The 26,121-nt window shown below is 43.6% G+C and overlaps 1 protein-coding gene across 2 annotated transcripts in view; it reads right to left on the bottom strand.

Annotated features, from left to right (window-relative positions):
• Window positions 1-26,121, bottom strand: part of MERTK (MER proto-oncogene, tyrosine kinase) — a 117,776-nt gene that overhangs the window by 22,284 nt on the left and 69,371 nt on the right. For both annotated transcript variants that reach the window (XM_069583995.1, XM_069583996.1), the window contains 6 exons: window positions 17,237-17,420; window positions 13,333-13,484; window positions 9,822-9,975; window positions 5,382-5,535; window positions 2,338-2,423; window positions 632-727 (listed from right to left, as the gene is read on the bottom strand). In XM_069583995.1, the coding sequence (XP_069440096.1) occupies window positions 632-727; window positions 2,338-2,423; window positions 5,382-5,535; window positions 9,822-9,975; window positions 13,333-13,484; window positions 17,237-17,420 (826 nt within the window). The remainder of the gene's footprint in view (window positions 1-631; window positions 728-2,337; window positions 2,424-5,381; window positions 5,536-9,821; window positions 9,976-13,332; window positions 13,485-17,236; window positions 17,421-26,121) is intronic.

Raw genomic sequence — 26,121 nt, 5'->3', positions numbered from 1 at the left:
TTCATCCTAAGATGATTTTGACATGAAATGTGTATCTTCACTTTTGGTCCTATGTAACTTGGCAGGTGCAAAGGACAGGAAGCTTAAGAACTAGAGGAAAACATTGAAAGTGTACGAACTGCTGCTTTTTAATGAAGGAAGGGAACTGACATTTTTAAGAGGCTCTTTTCACACAGGCTCTTTTCTTTTTTAAATTTTATTATTTATTTATTTACTTTTGGCTGTGTTGGGTCTTTGGGATTTCGCTAGTTGTGGTGTGTGGCTTTCTCACTGTGGTAGCTTCTCTTGTTGCAGAGCTTGGGGCTCAGTAGTAGCGGCACACAGGCTTAGCTGCCCCGCGGCATGTGGGATCTTCCCTGACCGGGGACTGAACCCACGGCCCCTGCATTGGTAGGCAGATTCTTTAACACTGGGCAACCAGGGAAGTCTGAGGCTCTTTTCATAGGTCACATCCGAGTTTCAGAAATCACCGTTTACTTTTTCATTTTAAAAGTTATAAAAGAGAACTATGAATATTTGTATTATAAGTTAAAGTCACAAGAATGGTATTCTATTTAATATATATATTTTAAAGAATGACTGTGAACTGCTTACCTTTTTACTCATATTTGGAAAGAAAAAAACTGCTTACCTTCACCCAGAATTTTGCCAAGAATAAGAAGGCTCCTGTCAATCACAACATCCTCTAGTTTATTTTGCAGCTCCTCACTGACTCCCAAGCTCTGTACTATAGGAGGAGTGGCAGAGCACATATGACCGGTCAGGATGCTTCCTTTCATGTGAACATACTTAAAATTATAAAGTTCCATAAACAAGTTTAACAGTTTTCTCATTTTATATGCATAGCTCTCCCTGCCAAATGTCAGTAATGAAATATCATACTTAATCCCGCTGTGATTAAAGTGAGTAAAATCAATCCATCAGGGCAAAATTCATCCTGAACGATTATAAAAATCAGAACCATTCCCATTGGGCAGTAGCAGCAGCTGGCAATCAGATTCATGCAGGGGAGCTTTGCCCTTAAAAGAGTGAGGAAGGCAAGTCAATATTCTTTCTAAGTATTTACTATTATACCCCGAACTATGGGATACGAAACCGTCATCAGGACGTCTCCCCTGCCCTCCCAGCTGAGGAAGCTGGCACAGAATCCACGGGAAACATGTCGAGAACAAGGCACAGTCTGTTTTGCATATGGTGCGCAGAATCTCGCTCTAATGACATAAGAGGAGCCAAGTGGGATACTTGGTGGGGAGATTGAAGACTAAAATTTCCTGTAAGGTGTAGACATACTGTACAACCAATGTTATCAACAAGAAGTATTAACCAAGAAAGGGAGACCAATTTGGTAACTACTGGCAAATGATTCAGTTTGTGCCATAGTTCGGGAATAAGCAAGACTTTGAAAGAGAGAAAAACAGTGTGGATCTTTAGAAATAACACATTAGCTCTCAGTGGATAAATTTTACCCAAATCATCCCCCCATCGGAGAAAAAAATTGGTCCAAATGGAGGATTTTTTTTTTTAATGCAAGAATAGACACCTAAACCTCTAAACTTCTGGATTAGAGAAGGAATTAATAAGATACTACATCAAATGAATTTTTGTTCCATAGCAATCTGCATTCCATCATCTTTATATTTATTTATTGTTTTGTTTTTTGGCAAACATCCAAACACTTGAATTTGATAATATTCAAATACTTTCTACACTGTTTCTGAAATTATTCAAGAACAGAGCTGTTTATTCCCATTTTTTGAGACTAAGAGTTGCTGCTCTGATTCAGCAAAGTTCAAACCATAATTGTCACAAAGTATGTTAGGAAGTTGTTCTCTGACTTGGTTGCCAGGAAAAAACAGGAAATGAGCTCTGAGGTTGTGACAGTTGCTTTGCTGTTTCTTTTAAGTCCCTCTGCCCGCATCTTCTCCTCTCACCCTGAGAGTTCCTTCTTCCTCCCCCGTTTCAAAGCACCAGGAGTCCTTAACCCCAGGGCCTTCACCTCGAGTACAGCTCCAGGTTTCCAGGGAATTGCCCGGCAGGGAAGCCCAGGGCCATGTTGGATTCTCTGCTTGTTGCTTTCCAAAGACATTTTGCACATTAAAGATAGACATTCTTCAACTCCTTTGGCTTTTGTTAGAAATCCATCAATTAATTTGTGGTTCTTTGCTTGTTCTTAATAATTTCTTTTTGGTCACACAGCACGTGGGAAATTAGTCCCCTGACCAGGGATTGAACCCTCATCCTCTACATTGGAAGCATGGAGTCTAAATCACTGGGTATCAGGGAAGCCCCTCAATAATCGTGGCTTTTGCCAAAAGAAAGAAATGAAAGTCAACTTACAGGTGAGTTCGATGGCTCGCCGGCAAAAGGACTGCTTTGCCATGTAGCTGATGACCAATTCTGAATCCTCCTCTGTGAAGGCGCTCCTGGGTGAATTAGATAACGGACATCTCAGACTAGAAACAGAGAGCTACCCAGGCTGGGGCTGAGTCCACGAGATGCTACTAGGCTGCTGCCTGTTAAGAGAGCTCTTCTAGGCCAGGAACATTTCCCACCAGGAGAAACAAGCTTCTTCCTTAGATCCATTTTAGGACTCTGTCTAGGAACCATGGAGAGTTTAGAACAACTGATAAGCTCCCAACAGCCAAAGCTGTAACAATTTGAGCAACACAATGAAGTTGTGTTGGATTATAACCCCAAGTATAAAAGGAGTCCAAATTGATACATATATACATGCTTGTGTATATACATGCACGTGTGTGTGTGTGTATAAATAAATAAAGAGGGGACGAGAAACAAGTCTCCTGTGCAGAAGAATTCCAAATATTTCATATACATACTTTGTATTTTAGGGCTTCCCTGGAGGTTCAGACGGTAAAGAATCCACCTGAAATACAGGAGATCCAGGTTCCATCCCTGGGTTGGGAAGATACCTTGGAGAAGGAAATGGCAACTGACTCCAGTATTCTTATCTGGGAAATCCCTTGGACAAAGGAGCCTGGTGGGATACAGTTCATGGGGTTGCAAAGAGTCAGACATGACTGACAACGACTAACACTTTCTGCCTGTAAGAGATGGGGGGAGTGTTAACTCCTCACCCTGTAAATGTGAGCTGCAAGCACTGACTTGCTTCCAAAGAGCCCAGTATAAAAAGGGAGAAACAAATAACTATGGTAGAGAAACTAGGCAGATACCGCCTCCGCTAGGTGATCAGGATCAACATCAACAGTGAAACCACACTGACAGTGTATCCTTGATATAACAGGATGAAGACGGTGCTCTGCCTCTGTGGTCTTCCTTTCAGTAGTCCACCACCCTAGTCCAATCATGGCGAGAACACCATACAGATTCTAACAGAGAGTATCCTACAAAATATCTGGCCAGTACTCCTGAAAACTATCAAGTTCATCAAAAACAAGGAAAGTCTGGGAAACTTATGGAGCCTAAGGAGATATGACAACAAAATGTAGTGTGGTGTCCCGGATAGGACCCCAGAATAGAAGAGGGATAGCAGGTAAAAACAGAGGAAATCTGAATAAAGTATGGACTTTAGTTAGTGATAATGTATTCATACTGTTTGACTGATTGTAGCAAATATAACTAACATAAAATGTTAATAATAGGGGATCCTGGATGTGATGTACATGAAAAGTTTCTATACTGCCTTCTCAATTTTTTGGTAATTACAAAACTTCCCTAAAAAATAAAGCCTATTTTTAAAAATCCATTTAGTCACTGCTTTAGCCTAATTGGTATGAAAGTATTATGAATTAGTGAGTCTAGATTATAGACTTAACCTCACTTTTTCTTATGTATATAGATTATTTCAAAATAGAAAACACATTAAAAATAATATATTTATATGCAAGGCAAACAATTTGGAAGGATTTATGCCAAAACAGCAACTGAGACCATGGCGTATCAACCAAGGAGTTACAGACGAGTTTCACCTTCTACTTTCAACTATTCTATATAATTTGATTTTTTAACAACAAAAAAACTATAAGAATATTAATTTTATAAGTAGGAAATAAATATATTTTCATTAAAAATGAATAAATGAAAGGTGCTTGTACAAATGAATGAACAAATGAATCTAGGGGTTTGCAGTGAAAACCCATGGAAACTGACTTTAGTATAAAAATAATGATCAACCTATCACTTGTTTACAGCTTCTGCTCAATGGTTCCTGGTAATGGTTCCTGATAATCTTATTCTGAAATATTTGAAGCAGTCCTGTAATTTTGTTAATATATTTGCTGTACTTCATAACTCCACTCTGGGAAGTTCTAGAACATTCAACCTCAAACAGTACCAAGTTATTCAAGCTAAGGTTGAATCAGATGAGACCTTATCTGATTCACATATATCTGTTCTGGTGGCAAACTTTTAGCTTCTGTGGAACCATGAGGTAGTGGAGGCCTAGCTGATAGAAATATTTTCACTTGGAGTATTTTATTCTGCACTTCTTAACTGCCAGACTTCTTAACAGCCTCATGTCTGTCCTGCTCAGCTCTCTGCATTCAATGCATAGAACAGGCTGTGTGTATTTTTTTTCATATTCTTTCCTTCCTGCAAAGATGTGAAATAGAATCTTCATGTTTATTCTACTGCCACCTGATATGGGCGCCCTGTGATGTCCACAGACTGAGCTTTCTCTATATGTAACAATACCTCTCTGTCCCAATCACTAAACATGTTTTTATACTTAGTAGGACTAGCCTTCTCCACCCAAATTTTTGTATATTTCAAAACTGTCATGATTCTCTCTGCTCATTTAGTTCTCAAGATACATTTTCAAATCAGCTTTTATTGACAACCCTGTAGCAATTTAGATGGTGACTGAATTGAATTTATGGTCAACTTGGGGGAAAATGATCTCTTGACAAAGCTGAGCCTTCCCATCCATGAACATGGTACACATCTTTCCATTTATTTGAGTTTTCTTCTGTAATGTCAATAAAGTTTAATAAATTTTTCCACAAAGCTTTTGTACATATATTGGGTTTCTTCTTAGGAACATTATTATTCTCATGCTATTATGGATGGGACGTCATTCTAGCACTTTGACTTTAATCTATCTGTCTTGAAATGAGGATCAAAATACTTCACAATATTTAATGCCCTAAAAAATGTTAAGTTTCTTCCTGAAGAAAAACAAGAAAGAAGAGTGCCAGGAAGAGACTTTGAAACAAGTAAAAAACTTTCACTATTGGCTGCCTTTGTGACACTGGCCTAATTAAAGAAGCAGCCTGCCTCCAAGAGGTGCATAAGACAGGGACCAAGCTGGATACAGGAGCAAGGCCAGCAGAAGAGGCAATACCACTTCACATGGCAACTTCATCAATACCACTGAGCAAAACATTTTAAACTGAGAAACTTACCCAAACTTTGTCTCCTGGATTCTTTTCCTGATGGCCAGAGAAATGTATAAAACCAACCCAATCAAAACAAATCCACAAACGCAGCCAAGGATTATGAGCACAGGATCTGTGTTGCCAGGTGCTGGGGTAGATGAGGGAGCAAAGTCTATTGAACCTGGTAAAATACAAATAGAATACATTCAAACATCTCCATGGGATTCGGGATAGTCGATTTACAATATCAGGGAAACTCTATTCAAGTCAGTTATAAATGTATAGGAAACTGAAAAAATAGTAAGCATGTTCAGGTGCTCAGCCATGTCCGACTCTCTGTGACCCCATGGACTGTAGCCCGCCATGCTCCTCTGTCCATGGGATTCTTCAGGCAAGAATACTGGAGTGGGTTGCCATTTCCTTCTCCAGGGATTCTCCTGACCCAGGGAGTCTCCTGACCCAGCGATTGGACTGATACCTCCTGTATCTTTTGCACTGGCAGGCAGGTTCTTTAGCACTGGGCCACCTGAAAAATAGTAAAACTAATATTTAACTGGTATACTCTAAAACACTAGAAATATTGAGAATCAAAATGCTTTTTGATGTTGTTTAAAAAAAAAATGTATCAAGAGTAGTTTGCACAGTGCTTGCCAGGTTCCAGTTACACAGCTTGGGATATAGAGAGAGTGTATTAATATTTTCCATGCTCTGGTGAATGTCAAACTCCTTTCCAAGTTTGGATCAGCTTCCAGTGTTTCATCCTCTGCACTTTCAACGCTGTAAAATACCTCTGTGAGTTCCTTAAATGTTGTGATGAGAAAACAGCTATTTTGAGTTACTCCTGGGGCGTTTTACAGTATGACAATCCCTCTTACAGCAGAGCCTGGACATTTTGATAAGGATCTGAACTTAGAAGTCTTGCTACAAGTTGCCACTTTGCTTTTCCTGGGGGACCTTTTAAAATAACCACTTAGAGCTGAGCCTTTGAAAAGTTAAGTACAGGCATTTGCTACCCACCCTCTACCACCTGCTGTGACCTGGGACAGAGGACTGCCCTTCCTCTGGCTCTCTCACCCCCTCACCCACCCCCACATCTGGGATTTGTAAATCAGTCTTGTGACTCTACTTCCTTTGTGTGGGGGTATTGAAACTGCCCATCAAAATGACCTCAGAGTTTTCACTTCCCCAACGTGGGGGCTCAGATGCAGAGGGAATTAACTGCCTGCCCCCAGTTAATTAACCAGACCCCACGTGTCTGGTATGTGCTCCTCATTCAGGAGGTCGTGCTCTGCATCTTCTCAGTGCAGTACACCAGTACGGGGGTGGCGGGGCAGCACACTTGAGAAGACTGTGGCCAGCGTAGCTTCCTCTGGGACATCCTCCTCCTTTTTAGCACAGCCATTTCACTCATGTGGCTAAGACCATCCTACGCAATGGCTGCTCATCTCATGGACAAAATGGTAGCAGCATCAACGTGCCCTGGTCAGCGATTTCTTCCATAACTCCACACACGTTCAATTCAAACTCTACTTCCAACATCATCTCCTTTCCTTTCTTCTCTGCACTTTCACCTTTGTTCACCAGCTCCGTCTTTCAAATAGCTCCTTTTGTGAAATGTCATGTGAGTTTTGCCCCTGGGAGAAAGGAAGCAGCCCAGCTCTGCGCCTCTTAGACGTGTGTGAACAGACTAAGGAAAGCATGGTGACCAACCACAGACAGACTTGGAGAGAAGTGACCCGACTGGTCACAACCAAGATACACCTGTTGCTTGTGGACTGATTTGCGTACTGCAGAGCTGGTGGAGACGAACACACAATCACTGTTGATACATGCTGGTAACTTAACTTTGAACTGTACTGTTGGGAATGGCTATGATTTACCTAAACTGTAGTAACTGAAATATATGAAGATTAGAACTTTGCAAAGGCAGGCCTGCTAGGACAGCAAAGCCTTTTATAATTATTATGTATGACAAGGAAAAGTCTGTCATCTTAAACTCTGATTTTTTTTCTTAAACTGAAGTATAATTGATTTCTAATACTGTGTTAGTTTCCGGTGGACAGAAAAGTGATTCAGTTACACGTATGTGTGTGTCTGCGTGCTCAGTCACTCAGTCGTGTCCGACTATGTGACCCCCTGCTCTGTAGCCCGCCAGGCTCCTCTGTCCATGGGATTTCCCAGGCAAAATACTGGAGTGGGTTGCCATTTCCTACTCCAGGGGATCTTCCCGACCCCAGGATCAAACCCATGTCTCCTTGCCAAGTGGATTCTTTACACTGAGCCACCTGGGAAGCCCTGTATACACACACACACACACACACACACACGTGTATATATATATATATATATATATATATATATATATATATATATATATATTCTTTTACACATTCTTTTCCATTATGGTTTATTACAAGATTTTGAATATAGTTCTCTGTGCTATTGTCTATTTTATTTGCTAATCCTAAACTCCTAATTTATCCCTCCCCCACCCTCTTTCCCCTTTGGTAACTGTATGTTTCTATGTCTTGTGTTTAGCTCTGATTTTTAACCTGTGCCTTTAGAATCAGAATCATCCCTGAATTTCTTCCAGGCAGACATACCCTGAGTCCCCATCATAGGTAACTAATGTTCCCTAGGGACAGAGCCTATGGTCTGTAGGAGCTGAAATAAGGGTTAAATTCAGCACTACAAGGGAGAGCAGGTTTGAGGGTCACTGGGACAGAGAGATGGGAACTCAGTGGTCTGCTCCCAAGTCTTGTCTGCTATAGGTACAAAGGCCATATTTGGCAAGAACTTTGTAAACGTATAAATCGTATTCATGTAGATGTCTGTGGGGAGTTTATGACAGCAGTTCACTACCAAACAACTTAGGGCAGGTCAGAGTCAGAAGAAGGCGGCTTCCCTGGTCTGTGTGAGCAAACACAGTATTTGGGCCCCTCGAGGCACCATAGTGTCACCTTGCCAAAGGCTACTCCAACAATACACAGAGGCCAACATGCAGGGCTAAGCATTTAGCTGGGTGAGCCAGCACTGTCTAAAGATGTCTCTATAGGAAATGCTTCATGCTCTGTACCCATCATGTTCTTCACCCAGTTATGAAGCACATTACCCAAGGCTTGAATGACTCATCACAGGGCGAGCTGGACTGCTTATAACAAACACCAGCAAATAAACAGTGCTAATTATAAAGAGCTGAGGATTAGCCACCCTGATTAATCCAAAATTCAGCCCTGTATACATTATTCTCACTAAATTCAGCAGTCAGAAAGAGAAAAACAAATATGGTATATTAACTCATAAAAATGGAATGCAGAAAAACGGTACAAATGAGCCTGTTTGCAGGGCAGGAACAGGAGAGGAAGGTGTCGAGAAGGAGCACGTGGACACGGAGGCAGGCCAGGCCGAATGGGGAAAGCAGCGCTACATGCACGCACTGCCACGCGTGAAGCAGCTAGTGGGAAGCTGCTGCACGGAGCTCAGCTCGGTGCTCTGTGATGACTTGGAGCAGGGGGATAGTGGGGTGGGAGGGAGGCTCAGGAGGGAGGGGGCGTGTGTGTTTATATGGCTGATTCATTTTGCTGTACACAGAAATTAACACAACGCTGTGAAGCAATTATTCTCCATAATAAAAAAAGAACTAAATTCAGTACTATATATAAAATAGATAACTAATAAGAACCTACACAGAGCACAGGGAACTCTCCTCAATACCCTGCAATAATCCATATGGGACAAGAATCTGAAAAGGAGTGAACAGTATTGAAAAAGACTTCCCAGGTGGCTCAGCGGTAAAGAATCTGCCTGCCAATGCACAAGACACAGGTTTGACTCCTGAGTCAGAAAGATTCCCTAGAGAAGGGAATGACAACCCACTGCAGTGTTCTTGCCTGGAGAATTCTATGGACGGAGGAGACTGGCGGGCTATAGTCCATGGGGTCACAAAGTCGGACACAACTGAATAAGCATACACAGGCACATATACATATATACATGTACATCTGATTCACCTTGTACAGCAGGAACACAACACTGCAAATCTATACCACAGTAAAAGCCACAACAGCTGTTTGGTAAGTCCAGTCGGACTCTGGGTTCTAAAAGGCTGAAACTTCCTAGGACATTATCACCCTGGAGAGTGACAGTGGGCGGACTCATTGGAACCAGCAGCTCTGAAGCGTATTATCCTGTCAACTATCTTCATCACTGTAGAATTTCCTTTTGGTCTTTTTCATTCTGGTTTTTTTTTTTTTTGGAGGAGCCACTCAGCATGTGGGACCTTAGTTTCCCAACCAGGGGTGGAACCCTGTGCCCTGCAGTGGAAGCTCGGGGTCTTAACCACTGGACACCAGGGAAGCCCCTATTTTTCATTCTTAAACAAGCTGCCCATCCCACCAGCTGCTCTCTGGCAACCCACGTGTCGCCTGGACTGATACTCCCATTAGCCGATCTGGCACCAGCTCTCACCGCGTGCGGGGATGAAGATCTTCACCGGGTCACTGAAGGGCCCCACGCCCCCTTTGGTGACGGCGGCAATCCTCACGGTACATGTGGCATTGTGCGCTTGAACAGAAAGCTGAGCAAGGCTGCGGTTCTGGCCAACTTCTTCCAAGAGCTCTTTCTGGGGGGGCAGACAGGAAAGGAAAGGAAGTGAAATACTGAGGCACCAGGGGCCTTGTCCTTCCAAGAGGAGTTCTTCTAAGGAAAATGGTCCCACCCACATCCCAGGAGCAGTGGCTGTGTTTCTACCACATCCTTTCCTCACTCAGGTCACAGCTAAGGGAGGAAAAAGGGAGGCAGGGATGCAGGATGGGCTGGCAGCATCCTCAGGCCTTGGGAGTCTTGGCTTACTGGAGCCATGCAGTAGGGCTCAGGGAAACCTCTGAAAGCAGAGGAGCATGTGGCGGATGCACTTGAAGGGAAGAGCAAGGCTGTCTTCTTGGTGGTCCAGTGGCTACAATTCCACATCACAATGCAGGGCGCCCTGGCTCCATCCCTGAATGGGACAGAACTAGATCCCACCTATTGCAACTAAGACCCGGCGCAGTCAAATTAAAAAAAAAAAAAAGGAGGAGGAGCTCTGACAACCTACAGGGGTGGGATGGGGTGGGAGGTGGGAGGGAGGCTCAGAAAGCAGGGGACATATGTATACCTATGGCTGATTCATGTTGATGCACGGCAGAAATCAACACAATATTGTAAAGCAATTATCCTCCAGTTAAAAATAAATTTTTAAAAATGTAATGAAAAGTTACATTGAGTTAGGACATTGCACCATTGCATCATTGCATGACTTCATTACTGTATGCGATGAAAAATTAATGCTCCACTATCCCAATGGCTGCATTGCTCTCTTTTCTGAAACTGTGGGAACACAGTAGATAAATGTTTAACTTTTCTGAGAAAAAAGCACATGAAGGAAAAACAAAACTATCTACTCAAGACCCCCACCCTCAATCCCCACAGAGCACTGCCCAGGAGCTGCTCTGAACCTTGACACTGACCACCTCCCATTGTCCTTGCACCAGCATGGTGGGCTCCCGTTCTTTCCAATTCTAAGAGGTGTGACTAAAACCAACATTTAGGAAGGCACTGACACTTTCTGTTCCAGAGAAAATGTGCTCCATTAAAAAAAATCAGGCCTTACTTATTTATCTTGTTTTAAAGCCACTGGTGTGCTACTTGAGCCAATAAAACATGGGGGAGGGAATGTGGAGAAGATGCTTGGAAAAAAAAACAAAACAGAATTAAGTGCTTATAGAGTGCTTTCTCAGAGAAGGCAATGGCACCCCACTCCAGTACTCTTGCCTCGAAAATCCCATGGATGGAGAAGCCTGATAGGCTGCAGTCCATGGGGGCGCGAAGAGTCGGACACGACTGAGTGACTCCACTTTCACTTTGCACTATCATGCATTGGAGAAGGAAATGGCAACCCACTCCAGCGTCCTTGCCTGGAGAATCCCAGGGATGGGGGAGCCTGTTGGGCTGCCGTCTATGGGGTCGCACAGAGTCGGACACGACTGACTCGACTTAGCAGCAGCAGAGTGCTTTCTCCTTTGGTTCCAAACCTCAACTATCATGATGTTCTCTGGCACAGGAAATAAATTTTGTGTGAGTCTCTATGGTTCAGGCAATTACGAGTTAAAGGCTGTTGTTGTTCAGTCACTAAGTCGGGTCTGACTCTTCGTGTCAAGTCAAAGGTAAACAGATTTATCTCCTGTAGAACACTGGAGAGCCTTGAACTTGCCAGTATATACTGTGGGTCTTGAAGAAGGGCTTATAATATGCAGCACATTTATAAACTTGTCTTCTCACTGAATTCTCACAGGTCTACAGACACTTCATGGGAATGGGACAAGAAATACTAGTCCACGTTCATCAAAAGGCTGTCCCCTTCACAGAGAGAAATTCTTCTGGTTTAGATGTCAGGCAGGACCATGCATGAAGTCCGTAGTGTCCTGCCTACAAAGCAAGTTCAAGGTCCTGTGTTCAGATGGTGCAAAGATGAGGAAGGCACAGTCCCAACTTAAAGGAGAACAAATTTTACTTGATCCTGACCTTTATATTTTAAGCTTTGATTTAGAAGGCAAGGGATAGCAAGAAACAGAGAACAAAAAAATGTTGAAATCTTCATCAAGATACGGAAAACGGGGACTTCCCTGGTGGTCCAGTGGCTAAGACTCCATGCTTCCAAAGCGGGCGACCCAAGTTTGATCCCTGATAAGGGAACTAGATCCCACATGCAGTAACTAAGACCCAGCACAGCCAAGTGTGTATATATATATATATAAAAGATACAGAAAACGTCCATATAATAAATATCAGGAGTTTCTTAGTGTGAAGCGACACAACAGTTGTAAGATAATGAAGGTACAAACTTTGAAAACTTTGGTGGGTTATTACAGTTTTCAGCAAACTGTAAACCCACCCAAAGACTACTTCAAGAAAGTTCTGAAATTCTATACCGAAAAAAAAAAAATCTTCACTAGAGTAGTCAGTTGGAATATCTTCCAAAATATCCAATTTCATCACCTTGCATGAAGAAAATGCAGCTTTAGTAACAGTTTTCTCTTTTTAAAACTTTTTACTTTATACTGGAGTACAGATGATGAACAGCGTTGTGACAGCTGCAGGTGGACAGCAAAGGGGCTCAGCCATACATATACATACATCCATTCTCCCACAAACCCCCCTCCCATCCAGGCTGCCACACAACACTGAGCAGAGTTCCCCGCGCTGCACAGTAAGACCTTGTGGGTTATCCATTTTAAATACGGCAGCGTGTACATATTCATCCCCCTTTTTTCTGTTTTTATTTTTTGGTGGTGCCCTGTGATATGCTGGATCTTAGATCCTCAAACAGGGATCAACCCAGTGCCCCCTGCATGGGAAGGGCAGAGTCTTAACCACTGGACCACAAGGGAAGTCCCAATAACAATTTTCTTAAAATGAAAATGAAAGGACAATTTTCAGGGGAAGCTGTGTCGAACTCTTGCTCTTTGGAAATGAAGGCAGATTAGGGAACCTAAGTGATGGACACAGAGTTCATTTCAAGCTTCAGTTCAGACGCAGGTTCTAGGCTCCTCTGAGGGAGGGCTGCCCTTCAGTGTTCTTCGTCTCCAGCAGCTGGTGGCTCAGATGGTAAAGAATCCCTTCTGCAATGCAGGAGACCCAGGTTCCATCCCTGGGTCAGGAAGACCCCCTGGAGGAGGACACGGCAACCCACTGCAGTATTCTTGCCAGAGAAGTCCCATAAACAGAGGGGCCTGGTGGGCTACGGTCCATAGGGTCACAGACAGCTGGACACGACTGAATAACTAAGCAAGCCAGCAATTTTAACACTGTTTATCTCCCGCTGGAAGGTGCCTTGCCTAACCCAGGAATATCAGGTCTTTTCACTACAAAAACAAAGTTCCTAAAGCAGTATACGTCAACAGATGCACGGAGACAAGAGCACCCTGTCACAGTTCAGACTTACGGATGTCTCTGCATTCTGCCACACATGAGAGATGTGATAGCCCACGAGATCCCCGTCCTGCCGCTTAGTGGGAGGCTTGATCCACCTAATGGCCACCTTGTTGCTGGACTCATTCAGGAACATGGTGACGTTCAGAGGTGCTACTGATGGGGCTACAAAAGGAAAAGGGGAGAAGGATGAGGAGCCACGGAGAAATGCACATGAAACAAAAAACATTCAACGAATCCAAAAGAAGCAAGTGTATGAAGTTATAGACAGAACCAATAGAAAATATGGTAGGTGTAAATCTATGCATGGGCTCCTCTGGTGGCACAGAGATTTAAAAAACACACACAAAAAAACCCCTACCCGCCCATGCAGGAGATGGAAAGGCAATGGTAACGCCTTCCAGCATTCTTGCCTGGGAAATCCCACGGAAAGAGAAGCTGGGCGGGCTACAGTCTATGGGGTCACAAAAGAGTCAGACACGACGTAGAGTGACCAGACAGCAACATAGCAATCCGTGTGAATGATACCATACATTTCACTGGGCTGACTATCCAAATTCAAAGGCAACGATTGTGAAGTAAACTACTCCTGACATGAAACACACATCGAATATAAAGACGCAAATTAGTTAAAATAAGTATGAATAAATGATACACCATGTAATCAAAAGAGAGCTAAAATGCCTATATGAATATCAGATAAAAGAGATTTCACAGATAATACTGTTAACACCCAAAATAAAGAAAATCATTTCATAATGGTAAAGTGGCCAATTTATTCAGAAAGCACAGTAATATTAAACATTTATGCCAAAAATAACAGAACTTCAGGGATTTCTCTGGTGGTCCAGTGGCGAAGACTCCATACGCCCAATGCAGGGGGCCTAGATTCAGCCCCTGGTCAGGGAACTGGATCCCACATGCCACAACTAAAGATCCCACCTGCTGCAATGGAGACCCAGCACAGTCAAATAAATAAATAAGAAAATAGTTGGGTCCCCAATTTAAAAAAAGCAACAACAGCACTTTAGAATATCTGGACTGCTAGACCTGCAAATAGAAACAGGTGAATTCACAATCGTAATTGCAGACTTTAATGCACTTGTCTACATGACTGATAGAAAAAGGAAGCAGAAAGTCATTAAGAATACGGTTCGAAAAACACTACCCACAAACCTGACCAAGTTGACGTTTATAGAGCACTCCATCTATGACAAACCTAGATAGCATATTAAAAAGCACAGATATCATCTGGCTGACAAAGGTCCATATGGTCAAAGCTATGCTTTTTCCAGTATTCATGTTCAGATGTGAGAGTTGGACCATAAAGAAGGCTGAGCACTGAAGAATTGATATTTTCGAACTGTGGTGCTGGAGAAGACTCTTGAGCATCCCTTGGACTGCAAGGAGATCAAACCAGTCAACCCTAAAGGAAATCAACCCTGAATATTCACTTGGAAGGACTGATGCTGAAGCTGAAGCTCCAGTATTTTGGCCACCTGCTGCAAAGAACTGACTCAATGGAAAAGACCCTGAAGCTGGGAAAGAATGAAGTCAGGAGGAGAAGGGGCAACAGAGGATGAGATGGTTGGATGGCATCATCGTTTCAATGGACATGAGTTTGAGCAAACTCTGGGAGATGCTGATGGATAGGGAATCCTGGAGTGCTGCAGTCCATGAGGTCACAAAGAGCTGGACATGACCGAGCAACTGAACAACAACAGAAACCATCGGATCAGAGCAGGATGCACATTCTCTTCACATGCACACTGAACATTTATCAGGGTACACCATGTTCTGGACCATGAAACGGGTCGTGATAAATACTGAAGGATTCAAGCAACACAAATTATATTCTTTGACCCCAGGAGAATGAAATTAGAAGTCAGTCATACAAAGATCTCTGGAAAACCCCTTAAATATTTTCGAAATTACATTAGACACCTAAATAACTAATAGCGCAAAGAAGAAATCAAAACAGAAACCAGAAAGTGTTAATATTTTGAGCTGAATAAAAATGAAACAGCAGATAAAAATCATTCTCAAAGGTTTTTCTTCCTCATTTAAGATATTTTACAACCTTGGCACTAGTTTCATTTGTGCAAGGATTAAGCCCTAACAATTTGTGATCTAGACCTTTTCCACAGTCTGTATGAAAATTAGAGCACTGATTAGGTTAAGGCAGGAGTTCAGGGCAGGAAAGACTGTAAGCAATCCAGAACTCTAAACTGAGAAATAACAGAAACTGCACAACTGAAATCTAACATAATACAATATTCACTTCAATGTTCATAGAAAAAATGTAAGATCTTGGAAATCAAAAGCAGTACACAGAAAGTTTACAGATGCAAATAAAATTTGCTATGAGAAAATAATATAGAACCAACAGTACCTACTTCATATGGTTGCTATGAGGAGCTAATGAAATAATGCACATAAAGTACCTAAGATGGTCACTGACACATAGTAGGTGCTTCTTGAACATTAGCTGCCTTCATATTTATTAGTTTCTTGACTTTAATGCTATGAGTAATAACTTTCATATATGCTTCATGCTAAGACACTTCAGTCGTGTCTGACTTTTTGTGACCCAGTGGACCACAGTCTGCCAGGATCCTCTGTCCATGGGATTGTCCAGAAAAGAATACTGGAGTGGGCTGCCATTTCCTTCTCCAGGGGACCTTCCCAACAGGGGGACTGAAGGGTATCTCTTACATCTCCTGCATTGGCAGGCAGGTTCTCACTAGTGCCACCTGGGAAGCAGTTATGTTTTAATTAATATATGCTATAAAGAGTGTGCTACTATTAATATTTTCCTATATAAAAGAAAACATCACTGATACATAGTGAGTATAAGGTTTGTCACTAAACTGTTTTCAAATACAGGAAGTCCCCTACATACCACCGAGTTCTTTTTCCGAAAGGGCGTTTATAAAAATTTGTTTGTAAGTCCAACAAAGTTAGCCTAGGTACCCAACTAACACAATTGGCTATATAGTACTGTACTGCAATAGGTTGAAAATTGAAGGAAAGTTACACAGCTCAAAATAGCCTGGAGCTAAAACTCCCCTTGGGGTCCTCCCCACCGTTCTATGCAAAACAAAGAACTCTCTCACCGGAAGGAAAAAAATGGACATTAAGATTGATTACGCCCAGCTCCTAGCCGGTCCCAGCCTCTGGCTGATCTCTAGAACTTCTTGCCCCAGCCGTTTAAGAGATAACTACTCTGAACAACCTTGGAGAACAGGCCCCCTTAAGACAGTAGCTTTCCACATACATGCCTATACATACTTACTCTTTTCTTGGGTTAGTGCAGCAGCTCACTAGTCTGACTGCTGCCCCTTCTCACCTCATTGAAGGTGATCTGTTTCTGTAAAGTGCCGGTCTCATTCTTTTTCCAAACCTCACCTTCTCTAACTCGCTTACCCTACAATAATTCTTTTCATACAAATAATACATAAAAAAGCAAACCAAAAATAAAACATTTTTTTGTGTTTTAAAAAGTACAGTAGTACAGTACAACAGCTGGCACACAGGGGTCAACAGCCAGTGAACAGGCAAGAAGAGATACTGCCTGAAGGAGGGAGAGGAGGTGGGAGATGGCAGAGCTGAAGGATCATCGGCAACAGGAGACGGCGGGCAGGCTGCGACACTGATAGCACAGGTTCCGGTTCCTTGCTGCAACCACATGCAAGTCTGCATCTGTGAAAACTCGAAACTTAAAAGGTTTGTATGTAGGGAGCTTACTATATGGAAGGAAACATCTTTCCCAGTTTCACTGGTCATCTCCCTAAAATTCTCTTCCGGAGACAAAGGCCACACAAACAAAAGTTCAAGTCTGAACCAGCCCATCAGGAAGGATTTCTATCATCACATGCCATCCGGCACAATATTCATTTCTGAACCCCAGGAATTACCTCCTTCAGTTGTGCTGGCCAGAATCCAAGGGCTTATTGCAGACCAGCCGACTTCATTCATGCAGGACACGCCGATGCTGTAATTCGCCAGAGCCTGCAGCTGCTCGATTTGATACAGATGTGCTGAACCGGAGGTGTTAAAAATCCTGACTGAGCCATGACTCAGCGGCTCAACTTCCTTCACCTAAATGAAGAGTAAAAATTGTGGACCAGGCGTGAGTAAGGTAGTAGGAATGTTAGGCTTGGGGTATCCACACATCCAGTGTGCACGGCCCTTCCTCTGCACCGAGCGGAAGTACCTGCTTCCTTTTGGGTCACACCCTAAATTTCCCACCAGTGCGTTACTCATGCTACTTACTTGAGCAACAACTGGGAACCTGATGAAAAACACCTGAAATAAGTGTTCTCACCATGGCAGGTAACAGAGCAAATAAATCATCATCTTCGAAACAGTGTCAGACTTTATTTTTTGGGGCTCCAAAATCACTGCAGATGGTGACTGCAGCCATGAAATTAAAAGACACTTACTCCTTGGAAGGAAAGTTATGACCAACCTAGACAGCATATTAAAAAGCAGAGATATTACTTTGCCAACAAAGATCTGTCTAGTCAAGACTATGGTTTTTCCAGTGGTCACGTATAGATGTGAGAGTTGGACTGTGAAGAAAGCTGAGCACCGAAGAATTGATGCTTTTGAACTGTGGTGTTGGAGAAGACTCTTGAGAGTCCCTTGGACTGCAAGGAGATCCAACCAGTCCATTCTGAAGGAGATCAGTCCTGGGTGTTCATTGGAAGGACTGATACTGAGGCTGAAACTCCAATACTTTGGCCACCTCATGCGAATAGTTGACTCATTGGGAAAGACCCTGATACTGGGAGGGATTGGGTGCAGGAGGAGAAGGGGACGACAGAGGATGAAAGGGCTGGATGGCATCACGGACTCGATGGACATGAGTTTGGGTGAACTCCGGGAGTTGGTGATGGACAGGGAGGCCTGTGATTCATGGGGTCACAAAGAGTCAGACACGACTGAGCAACTGAACTGAACTGAACATTATAATCCTTATAATTTATATTTAACCAAAAAGAAAAGTAGCTTTTCCTCTCTCAGAACCACTTTAATTCCTGATCCTTTTTTTCGCAGTTGTTTCACATAATATACAAAAACGACCTGAAATATATAGAATCTGACCCTTTAAAGAGAACATTTCCCAAATCCTGCTTTAGAAGATGAGACCCTTAATTTAAAAAAAAAAATCTGCATTTCATTATGTAACCTGAGGAATTCTGGCTATTGTCTTGAGGCTATCTGAGCACGCCCTTTATTCTTAAGCCCCAATTCCCACTCCAATATCAACCCAACTCCAAAATCACACACAGATGGTGCAGATTTTATGGCATTTTTTGGTGGAGAGATATAGGAAATGACCATCTGTACCTTACCCAACAAGCTTTTCTCCAAAGCTTTAGAAAACCTATCAGCTCTTTCTTCTGAGTCCTTGTACCCCATCTTTCCCTCCATAAACACCGCCAGTCTCTCCATATCCCTCTCCCGATGTCTTCTGTATGTATAGGCAAGAAGGGGGGAATCCCCAGCAAATCTAGTCTTATGGAAACTTCCAGCTTTTCTCTTGGAAACATCTTATCTGGGGATAGGGATCACGCAGTCTTCCTTCACTGTATGTTTTCGGAAGTGAAGTGACAGTGTTAGCCGCTCAGTCATGTCTGACCCCTTGCGACCCCATGGACTGTACCCACCAGGCTCCGCTATCCAGGGAATTCTACAGGCAGGAATACTGGAGTGAATTGCCATGCCCTGCTCCAGGGAATCTTCCCAACCCAGGGATCGAACCTGGGTGTCTGGCATTGCAGGCAGGTTTGTCACCGTTTGAGCCACCAGGGAAGCTTTCAACGCATATTTCTATTTCTAAAACATGTTGTACTGATAAAAATCAGAAAAGACTAAATAGGATTGGACAAAACAGAAGTCACCAAGAACAATTTGGGAAAAAAATCTTAAACCCACAAAATGTATTCCTGATAATAATAGGCTTGAAATTATAGGGTGTGGATATACAACCTTGTTATTTCAGGAGATATATGTTTGAAATTTAGGTCAAGGGGCCACAGGCTGACATTTTGGAATTCTAAATCCCCCAGTGGATATGATGAGGGGGTGCACTGGGCTCGAGTTTCACGTCTGACTCAGACCCACAGGCTCCACCGGGTGACAAGATGGAAGCCCACTGGCCTGAGGAGCCACCAGGGGAGAGCCCAGGAGCTGGGTGCTGATCTCAGTGGTGGCTGTTGGCAGAAAGTACTTTCTGTTTCTTCCCTTTAAAGTCTGCACCTACTTCCTGGTGTCCAAGCACTGGAACTAAGCTGCAAGAAACCCTGGCTCCCACCCCTGCCCATTTCCGGGGCAGGGCACTGGCCTGCTGCCCCTCACAGGGACGCTCCTTACGGCATGTTCCTAGAAGAAGCCGCGGTTTCTGTAACCGTGCTCCGTGGGTCCTGGGGCATGAAACAGTAAGATTACGTGGGAGAGGTGAAAATAGAAATGGAGTCCAGAGCCCAAAAATGGGTGAAGAATGAAACCAAGGACCAAAGGAAGTGAGAGGGTGTGTCCTGCTAGTGTGTGGATCTGAATCTTGTCCAAAGCATTCATTTGTTACTAAGTCAGAGTTTAAAATAACAAGGAACTGGGAATCTGCTACAAAACTATACTTGGTCCCATCAGAAACTGGAATACACTGTTAATCAACAGCTTGCTGCTCTGTGATGACCTAGAGGGGTGGCATGGTGGGTGGGGTGAGAGGAGATATATGTATGCATCTAGCCAATTCATGTTGTTGTACAGCAGAAACTACCACAATATTGTAAAGCAATTATATTCCAATTTAAAAAAAAAACAATATAGAAGTATACAACTTGTAGAGCCAATTCTGACCAACTTCGCTAGGACTGCCAGAGAAAATACAGCACACCTAATTATATTTAAAGTTCAAATCAGTTCAGTTCAGTTCAGTTCAGTTCAGTCGCTCAGTTGGGTCTGACTCTTTGTAACCCCATGGACACACCAGGCCTCCCTGTCCATCACCAACTCCCAGAGATTACTCAAACTCATGTCCATTGAGTCAGTGATGCCATCCAACCATCTCATCCTCTGTCATTCCCTTCTCCTCCTGCCCTCAATCTTTCCGAGCATCAGGGTCTTTTCAAATGAGTCATCTCTTCGAATCAAGTGGCCAAAGTACTGGAGTTTCAACTTCAGCATCAGTCCTTCCAATGAACACCCAGGACTGATCTCCTTGGCATAGACTGGTTGGATCTCCTTGCAGTCCAAGGGACTCTCAAGAGTCTTCTCCAACACCACAGTTCAAAAGCATCAATTCTTCGGGGATCAGCTTTCTTCACAGTCCAACTCACATTCATACATGACCACTGGAAAAACCATAGCCTTGACTAGACAAACTTTTGTTGGCAAAGTAATGTCTCTGATTGTTAACATGCTATCTAGGTTGGTCATAACTTTTCTTCAAAGGAGTAAGCGTCTTTTAATTTCATGGCTGCAGTCATTATCTGCAGTGATTTTGGAGCCCAGAAAAATAAAGTCAGCCACTGTTTCTCCACCTATTTGCCATGAAGTGATGGGATCGGATGCCATGATCTTCGTTTTCTGAATGTTGAGCTTTAAGCCAACTTTTTCCCTCTCCTCTTTCACTTTCATCAAGAGGCTCTTTACTTAGTCTTCACTTTCTGCCATAAGGGTGGTGTCATCCGCATACGTGAAGTTATTGATATTTCTCCCAGCAATCTTGATTCCAACTTGTGCTTCTTCCAGCCCAGCGTTTCTCATGATGTACTCTGCATATAAGTTAAATAAGCAGGGTGACAATATACAGCCTTGACGAACTCCTTTTCCTATTTGGAACCAGTCTGTTGTTCCATGTCCAGTTTTAACTGTTGCTTCCTGACCTGCTTATACGTTTCTCAAGAGGCAGGTCAGGTGGTCTGGTATTCCCATCTCTCTCAGAATTTTCCAGTTTCTTGTGATCCACACAGTCAAAGGCTTTGGCATAGTCATAAAGCAGAAATAGATGTTTTTCTGGAACTCTCTTGCTTTTTCCATGATCCAGCGGATGTTCGCAATTTGATCTCTGGTTCCTCTGCCTTTTCTAAAACCAGCTTGAACATCTGGAAGTTCACGGTTCATGTGTTGTTGAAGCTTGGGTTGGAGAATTTTGAGCATTGTTTTGCTAGTATGTGAGATGAGTGCAATTGTGCGGCAGTTTGAGCATTCTTTGGCATTGCCTTTCTTTGGGATTGGAATGAAAATTGACTTTCCAGTCCTGTGGCCACTGCTGGGTTTTCCAAATTTGCTGGCATATTGAGTGCAGCACTTTCACAGCATCATCTTTCAGGATTTGAAATAGCCCAACTGGAATTCCATCACCTCCACTAGCTTTGTTCATAGTGATGCTTCCTAAGGCCCACTTGATTTTGCATTCCAAGATGTCTGGCTCTAGATGGATGATCACACTATCGTGGTTATCTGGGTCATGAAGATCTTTTTTGTACAGTTCTTCTGTGTATTCTTGCCACCTCTTCTTAATATCTTCTGCTTCTGTTAGGTGCATACCATTTCTGTCCTTTATTGAGCCCATCTTTGCATGAAATGTTCCCTTGGTATCTCTACTTTTCTTGAAGAGATCTAGTCTTTCCCATTCTATTGTTTTCCTCTATTTCTTTGCACTGATCATCAATGAAGGCTTTCTTATCTCTCCTTGCTATTCTTTGGAATTCTGCATTCAGATGCTTATATCTTTCCTTTTCTCCTTTGATTTTGGCTTCTCTTCTTTTCACAGCTATTTGTAAGGCCTCCTCAGACAGCCATTTTCCTTTTTTGCATTTCTTTTTCTTGGGGATGGCCTTGATCCCTGTCTCCTGTATAATGTCACAAACCTCCGTCCATAGTTCATCAGGCACTTTATCGGATCTAGTCCCTTAAATCTATTTCTCACTTCCACTGTACAATCATTAGGGATTTGATTTAGGTCATACCTGAATAGTCTAGTGGTTTTCCCTACTTTCTTCAATTTAAGTCTGACTTTGGCAATAAGGAATTCATGATCTGAGTCATAGTCAGCTCCTGGTCTTGTTTTTGCTGACTGTATAGAGCTTCTCTATCTTTGGCTGTAAAGAATATAATTAATCTGATTTCAGTATTAATCATCTGGTAAAGTCTTCTCCTGTGTTGTTGGAAGAGGGTGTTTGCTATGACCAGTGTGCTGTCTTGGCAGAATTCAATTAGCCTTTGCCCTGCTTCATTCTGTACTCCAAGGCCAAATTTACCTGTTACTCCAGGTGTTTCTTGACTTCCTACTTTTGCATTCCAGTCCCCTATGTGAAAAGGACATCTTTTTTGGGTGTTAATTCTAAGAAGGTTTTATAGGTCTTCATGAAACCATTCAACTTCAGCTTCTTCAGCATTACTGGTTGGGGCATAGACTTGGATTACCATGATATTGAATGGTTTGCCTTTGAAATGAACAGAGATCATTCTGTCATTTTTGAGATTGCTCCCAAGTACTGCATTTCGGACTCTTTTGTTGACTATGATGGCTACTCCATTTCTTCTAAGGGATTCTTGCCCACAGTAGTAGATATAATGGTCATCTGAGTTAAATTTACCCATTCCAGTACATTTTAGTTCACTGATTCCTAAAATGTTGACATTCACTCTTGCCATCTCCTGTTTGACCACTTCCAATTTGCCTTGATTCTTGTACCTAACATTCCAGGTTCTGATGCAATATTGCTCTTTACAGCATCAGACCTTGCTTCCATCACCAGTCACATCCACAACAGGGTGTTGTTTTTGCTCTGGCTCTGTCTCTTCGTTCTTTCTGGAGTTATTTCTCCACTCGTCTCCAGCAGCATATTGGGCATCTACCGACCTGGGTATTCATCTTTCAGTGTCCTATCTTTTTGCCTTTTCATACTGTTCATGGGGTTCTCAAGGTAGGAATACTGAAGTAGTTTGCATTCCCTTCTCCAGTGGACCACATTTTGTCAGAACTCTCCACCATGACCCGTCTGTCTTGGGTGGTCCTACATAGCATGGCTCATTGTTTCATTGAGCTAGACAAGGCTGTGGTACATGTGATTATATTGGTTAGTTTTCTGTGATTGTGGCTTTCAGTCTGTCTGCTCTCTGATGGAGAAGAATAAGAGGCTTATGGAAGCTCCCTGATAGGAGAGACTGACTGAGGGGGAAACTGGGTCTTGTTCTGCTGGGTGGGGCCATGCTCAGTAAATCTTTAATCCAATTTTCTGTTGATGGGTGGAGCTGTGTTCCCTCCCTGCTATTTACCTGGGGCCAAAGACTCCTGCAGAGAAAAGCTGGACTGGAAGAAACACAAGCTGGAATCAAGGTTGCCAGGAGAAATATCAATAACCTCGGATATGCAGATGACACCATCCTTATGGCAGAAAGTGAAGAGGAACTAAAAAGACTCTTGTTGAAAGTGAAAGAGGAGAGTGAAAAGGTTGGCTTAAAACTCAACATTCAGAAAACGAAGATCATGGCATCCGGTCCCATCACTTCATGGGAAATAGATGGGGAAACAGTGGAAACAGTGTCAGACTTTATTTTTGGGGGCTCCAAAACCACTGCAGATGGTGACTGCAGCCATGAAATTAAAAGACGCTTACTCCTTTGAAGAAAAGTTATGACCAACCTAGATGGCATATTCAAAAGCAGAGACATTACTTTGCCAAGTAAGGTCCGTCTAGTCAAGGTTATGGTTTTTCCAGTAGTCATGTATGGATATGAGAGTTGGACTGCGAAGAAGGCTGAGCACCGAAGAATTGATGCTTTTGAAGTGGAGAAGACTCTTGAGAGTCCCTTGGACTGCAAGGAGATCCAACCAGTCCATTCTGAAGGAGATCAGCCCTGGGATTTCTTTGGAGGGAATGATGCTGAAGCTGAAACTCCAGTACTTTGGCCACCTCATGCGAAGAGTTGACTCATTGGAAAAGACTCTGATGCTGGGAGAGATTGAGGGCAGGAGGAGAAGGGGATGACAGAGGATGAGATGGCTGGATGGCATCACTGACTCGATGGACGTGAGTCTGGGTGAACTCCGGGAGTTGGTGATGGACAGGGAGGCCTGGCGTGCTGCGATTCATGGGGTCACAAATAGTCGGACACGACTGAGCGACTGAACTGAACTGAGCTGAAACTATGTTGGAGGTAATGAAAATAATGGTGACCTCCCTCAAAAGATCCCATGCATGTACTGCTACAGTCCATGCCCCCAACCCTGCAGCAGACCACCACCACGCCTCCACCAGAGACTCCCGGACACCCACAGGCAAGCCTGCTGTGGGGTCACTGCTGCTTTCTCCTGGGTCCTGGTGCACAAGGTTCTGTTTGCCCTCCAAGACTTTATTTCCCAGTCCTACGCTAAGTTCTGGCAGCTCTATGGTGGGGTTAATGGCGACCTCCCCCAAGAGGACTTATGCCATACCCACACCCAGAGCCCCGCCCCTGCAGCAGACTACTGCTGACCCGGACCTCTGCAGGAGATGCCAGAGCAGTTCTGCCTCAGTCTCTGTGGGTTCCTGGGTCTGGCGCACACAAGGTCTGTTGGAGCCCTCTGGGCATCTCTGGCGGGAATGGGGTTTGATTCTAAATGCGAATCGCCCCTCCTACCATCTTGCTGGGGCTTCTCCTTTGCCCTTGGACATGGGGTATCTCCTCACAGCAGCTCCAGCGCCTATCATCTTACTGGGGTTTCTCTGACCTTGGACGTGGGGTATCTCCACATGGCCGGTCCAGCGAAGTGCAGCCAGCGCTCCTGACCTTGGATGTGGGGAATCTATTTATGGCTGCTCCAGCAAAGTTCAAATAGACAACCAATAATTATGGGTGTACGTATGACACAAAGTCAGCAGGGTAATTATCTTATAAAGTAACTACGTTTCTATTTGCTAAATCTGGACAGATGGAGAGGAGAATGGGTGAAGGGAGTCTGAGCTAGCTGGTGGGACAAAGACAGGATAACCACAGGATCCAACGTGGGCAAGGGGGCTGCAACTTGGCAGCCTCAGGACGGCTCTTTGTACCACAGCCACCCAAAGTCCGGGCGAAGAGAGACAGAAAGCAAGTGAAGCTTGTGGAGACCCGTCTTCCTCCTGGAGGGGTGACCTGGTGCTTTCAGACTTCCCAACCCCCCTACTCTACCTCACACTGACCCCGAGAACCACTCTTGTCGGGGGTGGCAGGGGCGGGGGCTGGGGGGGGGGAATGTAACAACCTCCTACAGGAAGGAGTCTCATGATCCTCTTGGACTCTTCAAGCAGCTCAGTAACTGGAAACAATCTTTAAAAAGGCCAGTCCACATAGGGAATATAACCACATTTTATAATAACTATAAATAGAGTACTGGCTTCCTGTGTAGCTCAGCTGGTAAAGAATCCACCTGCAATGCAGGAGATCTGGTTTGATTCCTAGGCCAGGAAGTTCCCCTGGAGAAAGGATAGGCTACCCACTCCAGCATTCTTGGGCTTCCTTGGTGGCTCAGAGGGTGAAGAATCCACCTAACATGCAGGAGACACAGGTTTGTTCCCTGGGTTGGGAAGATCCCGTGGAGGATGGCATGGCAACCCACTCCAGTATTCTTGCCTGGAGACTTCCATGGACAAAGGAGTCTGGCAGGCTGCAGTCCATGGAGTCACAAAGGGTCTGACTAAGCATAGCACAGCACATAAATGGAGTATAATCTATAAAAAATCTGAACCACTATTTTGTACACTTGAAATTGTACTTCAGAAAAGGGAGGCTGGTCCATGCTTCATTTATGTCCATATATAGGGAC

This window comes from Ovis canadensis, chromosome 3 (genome assembly GCF_042477335.2).
Source record: "Ovis canadensis isolate MfBH-ARS-UI-01 breed Bighorn chromosome 3, ARS-UI_OviCan_v2, whole genome shotgun sequence".
NCBI classification, from domain to species: Eukaryota; Metazoa; Chordata; class Mammalia; order Artiodactyla; family Bovidae; genus Ovis; species Ovis canadensis.
This window is presented reverse-complemented; position numbering and strand designations above follow the sequence as displayed.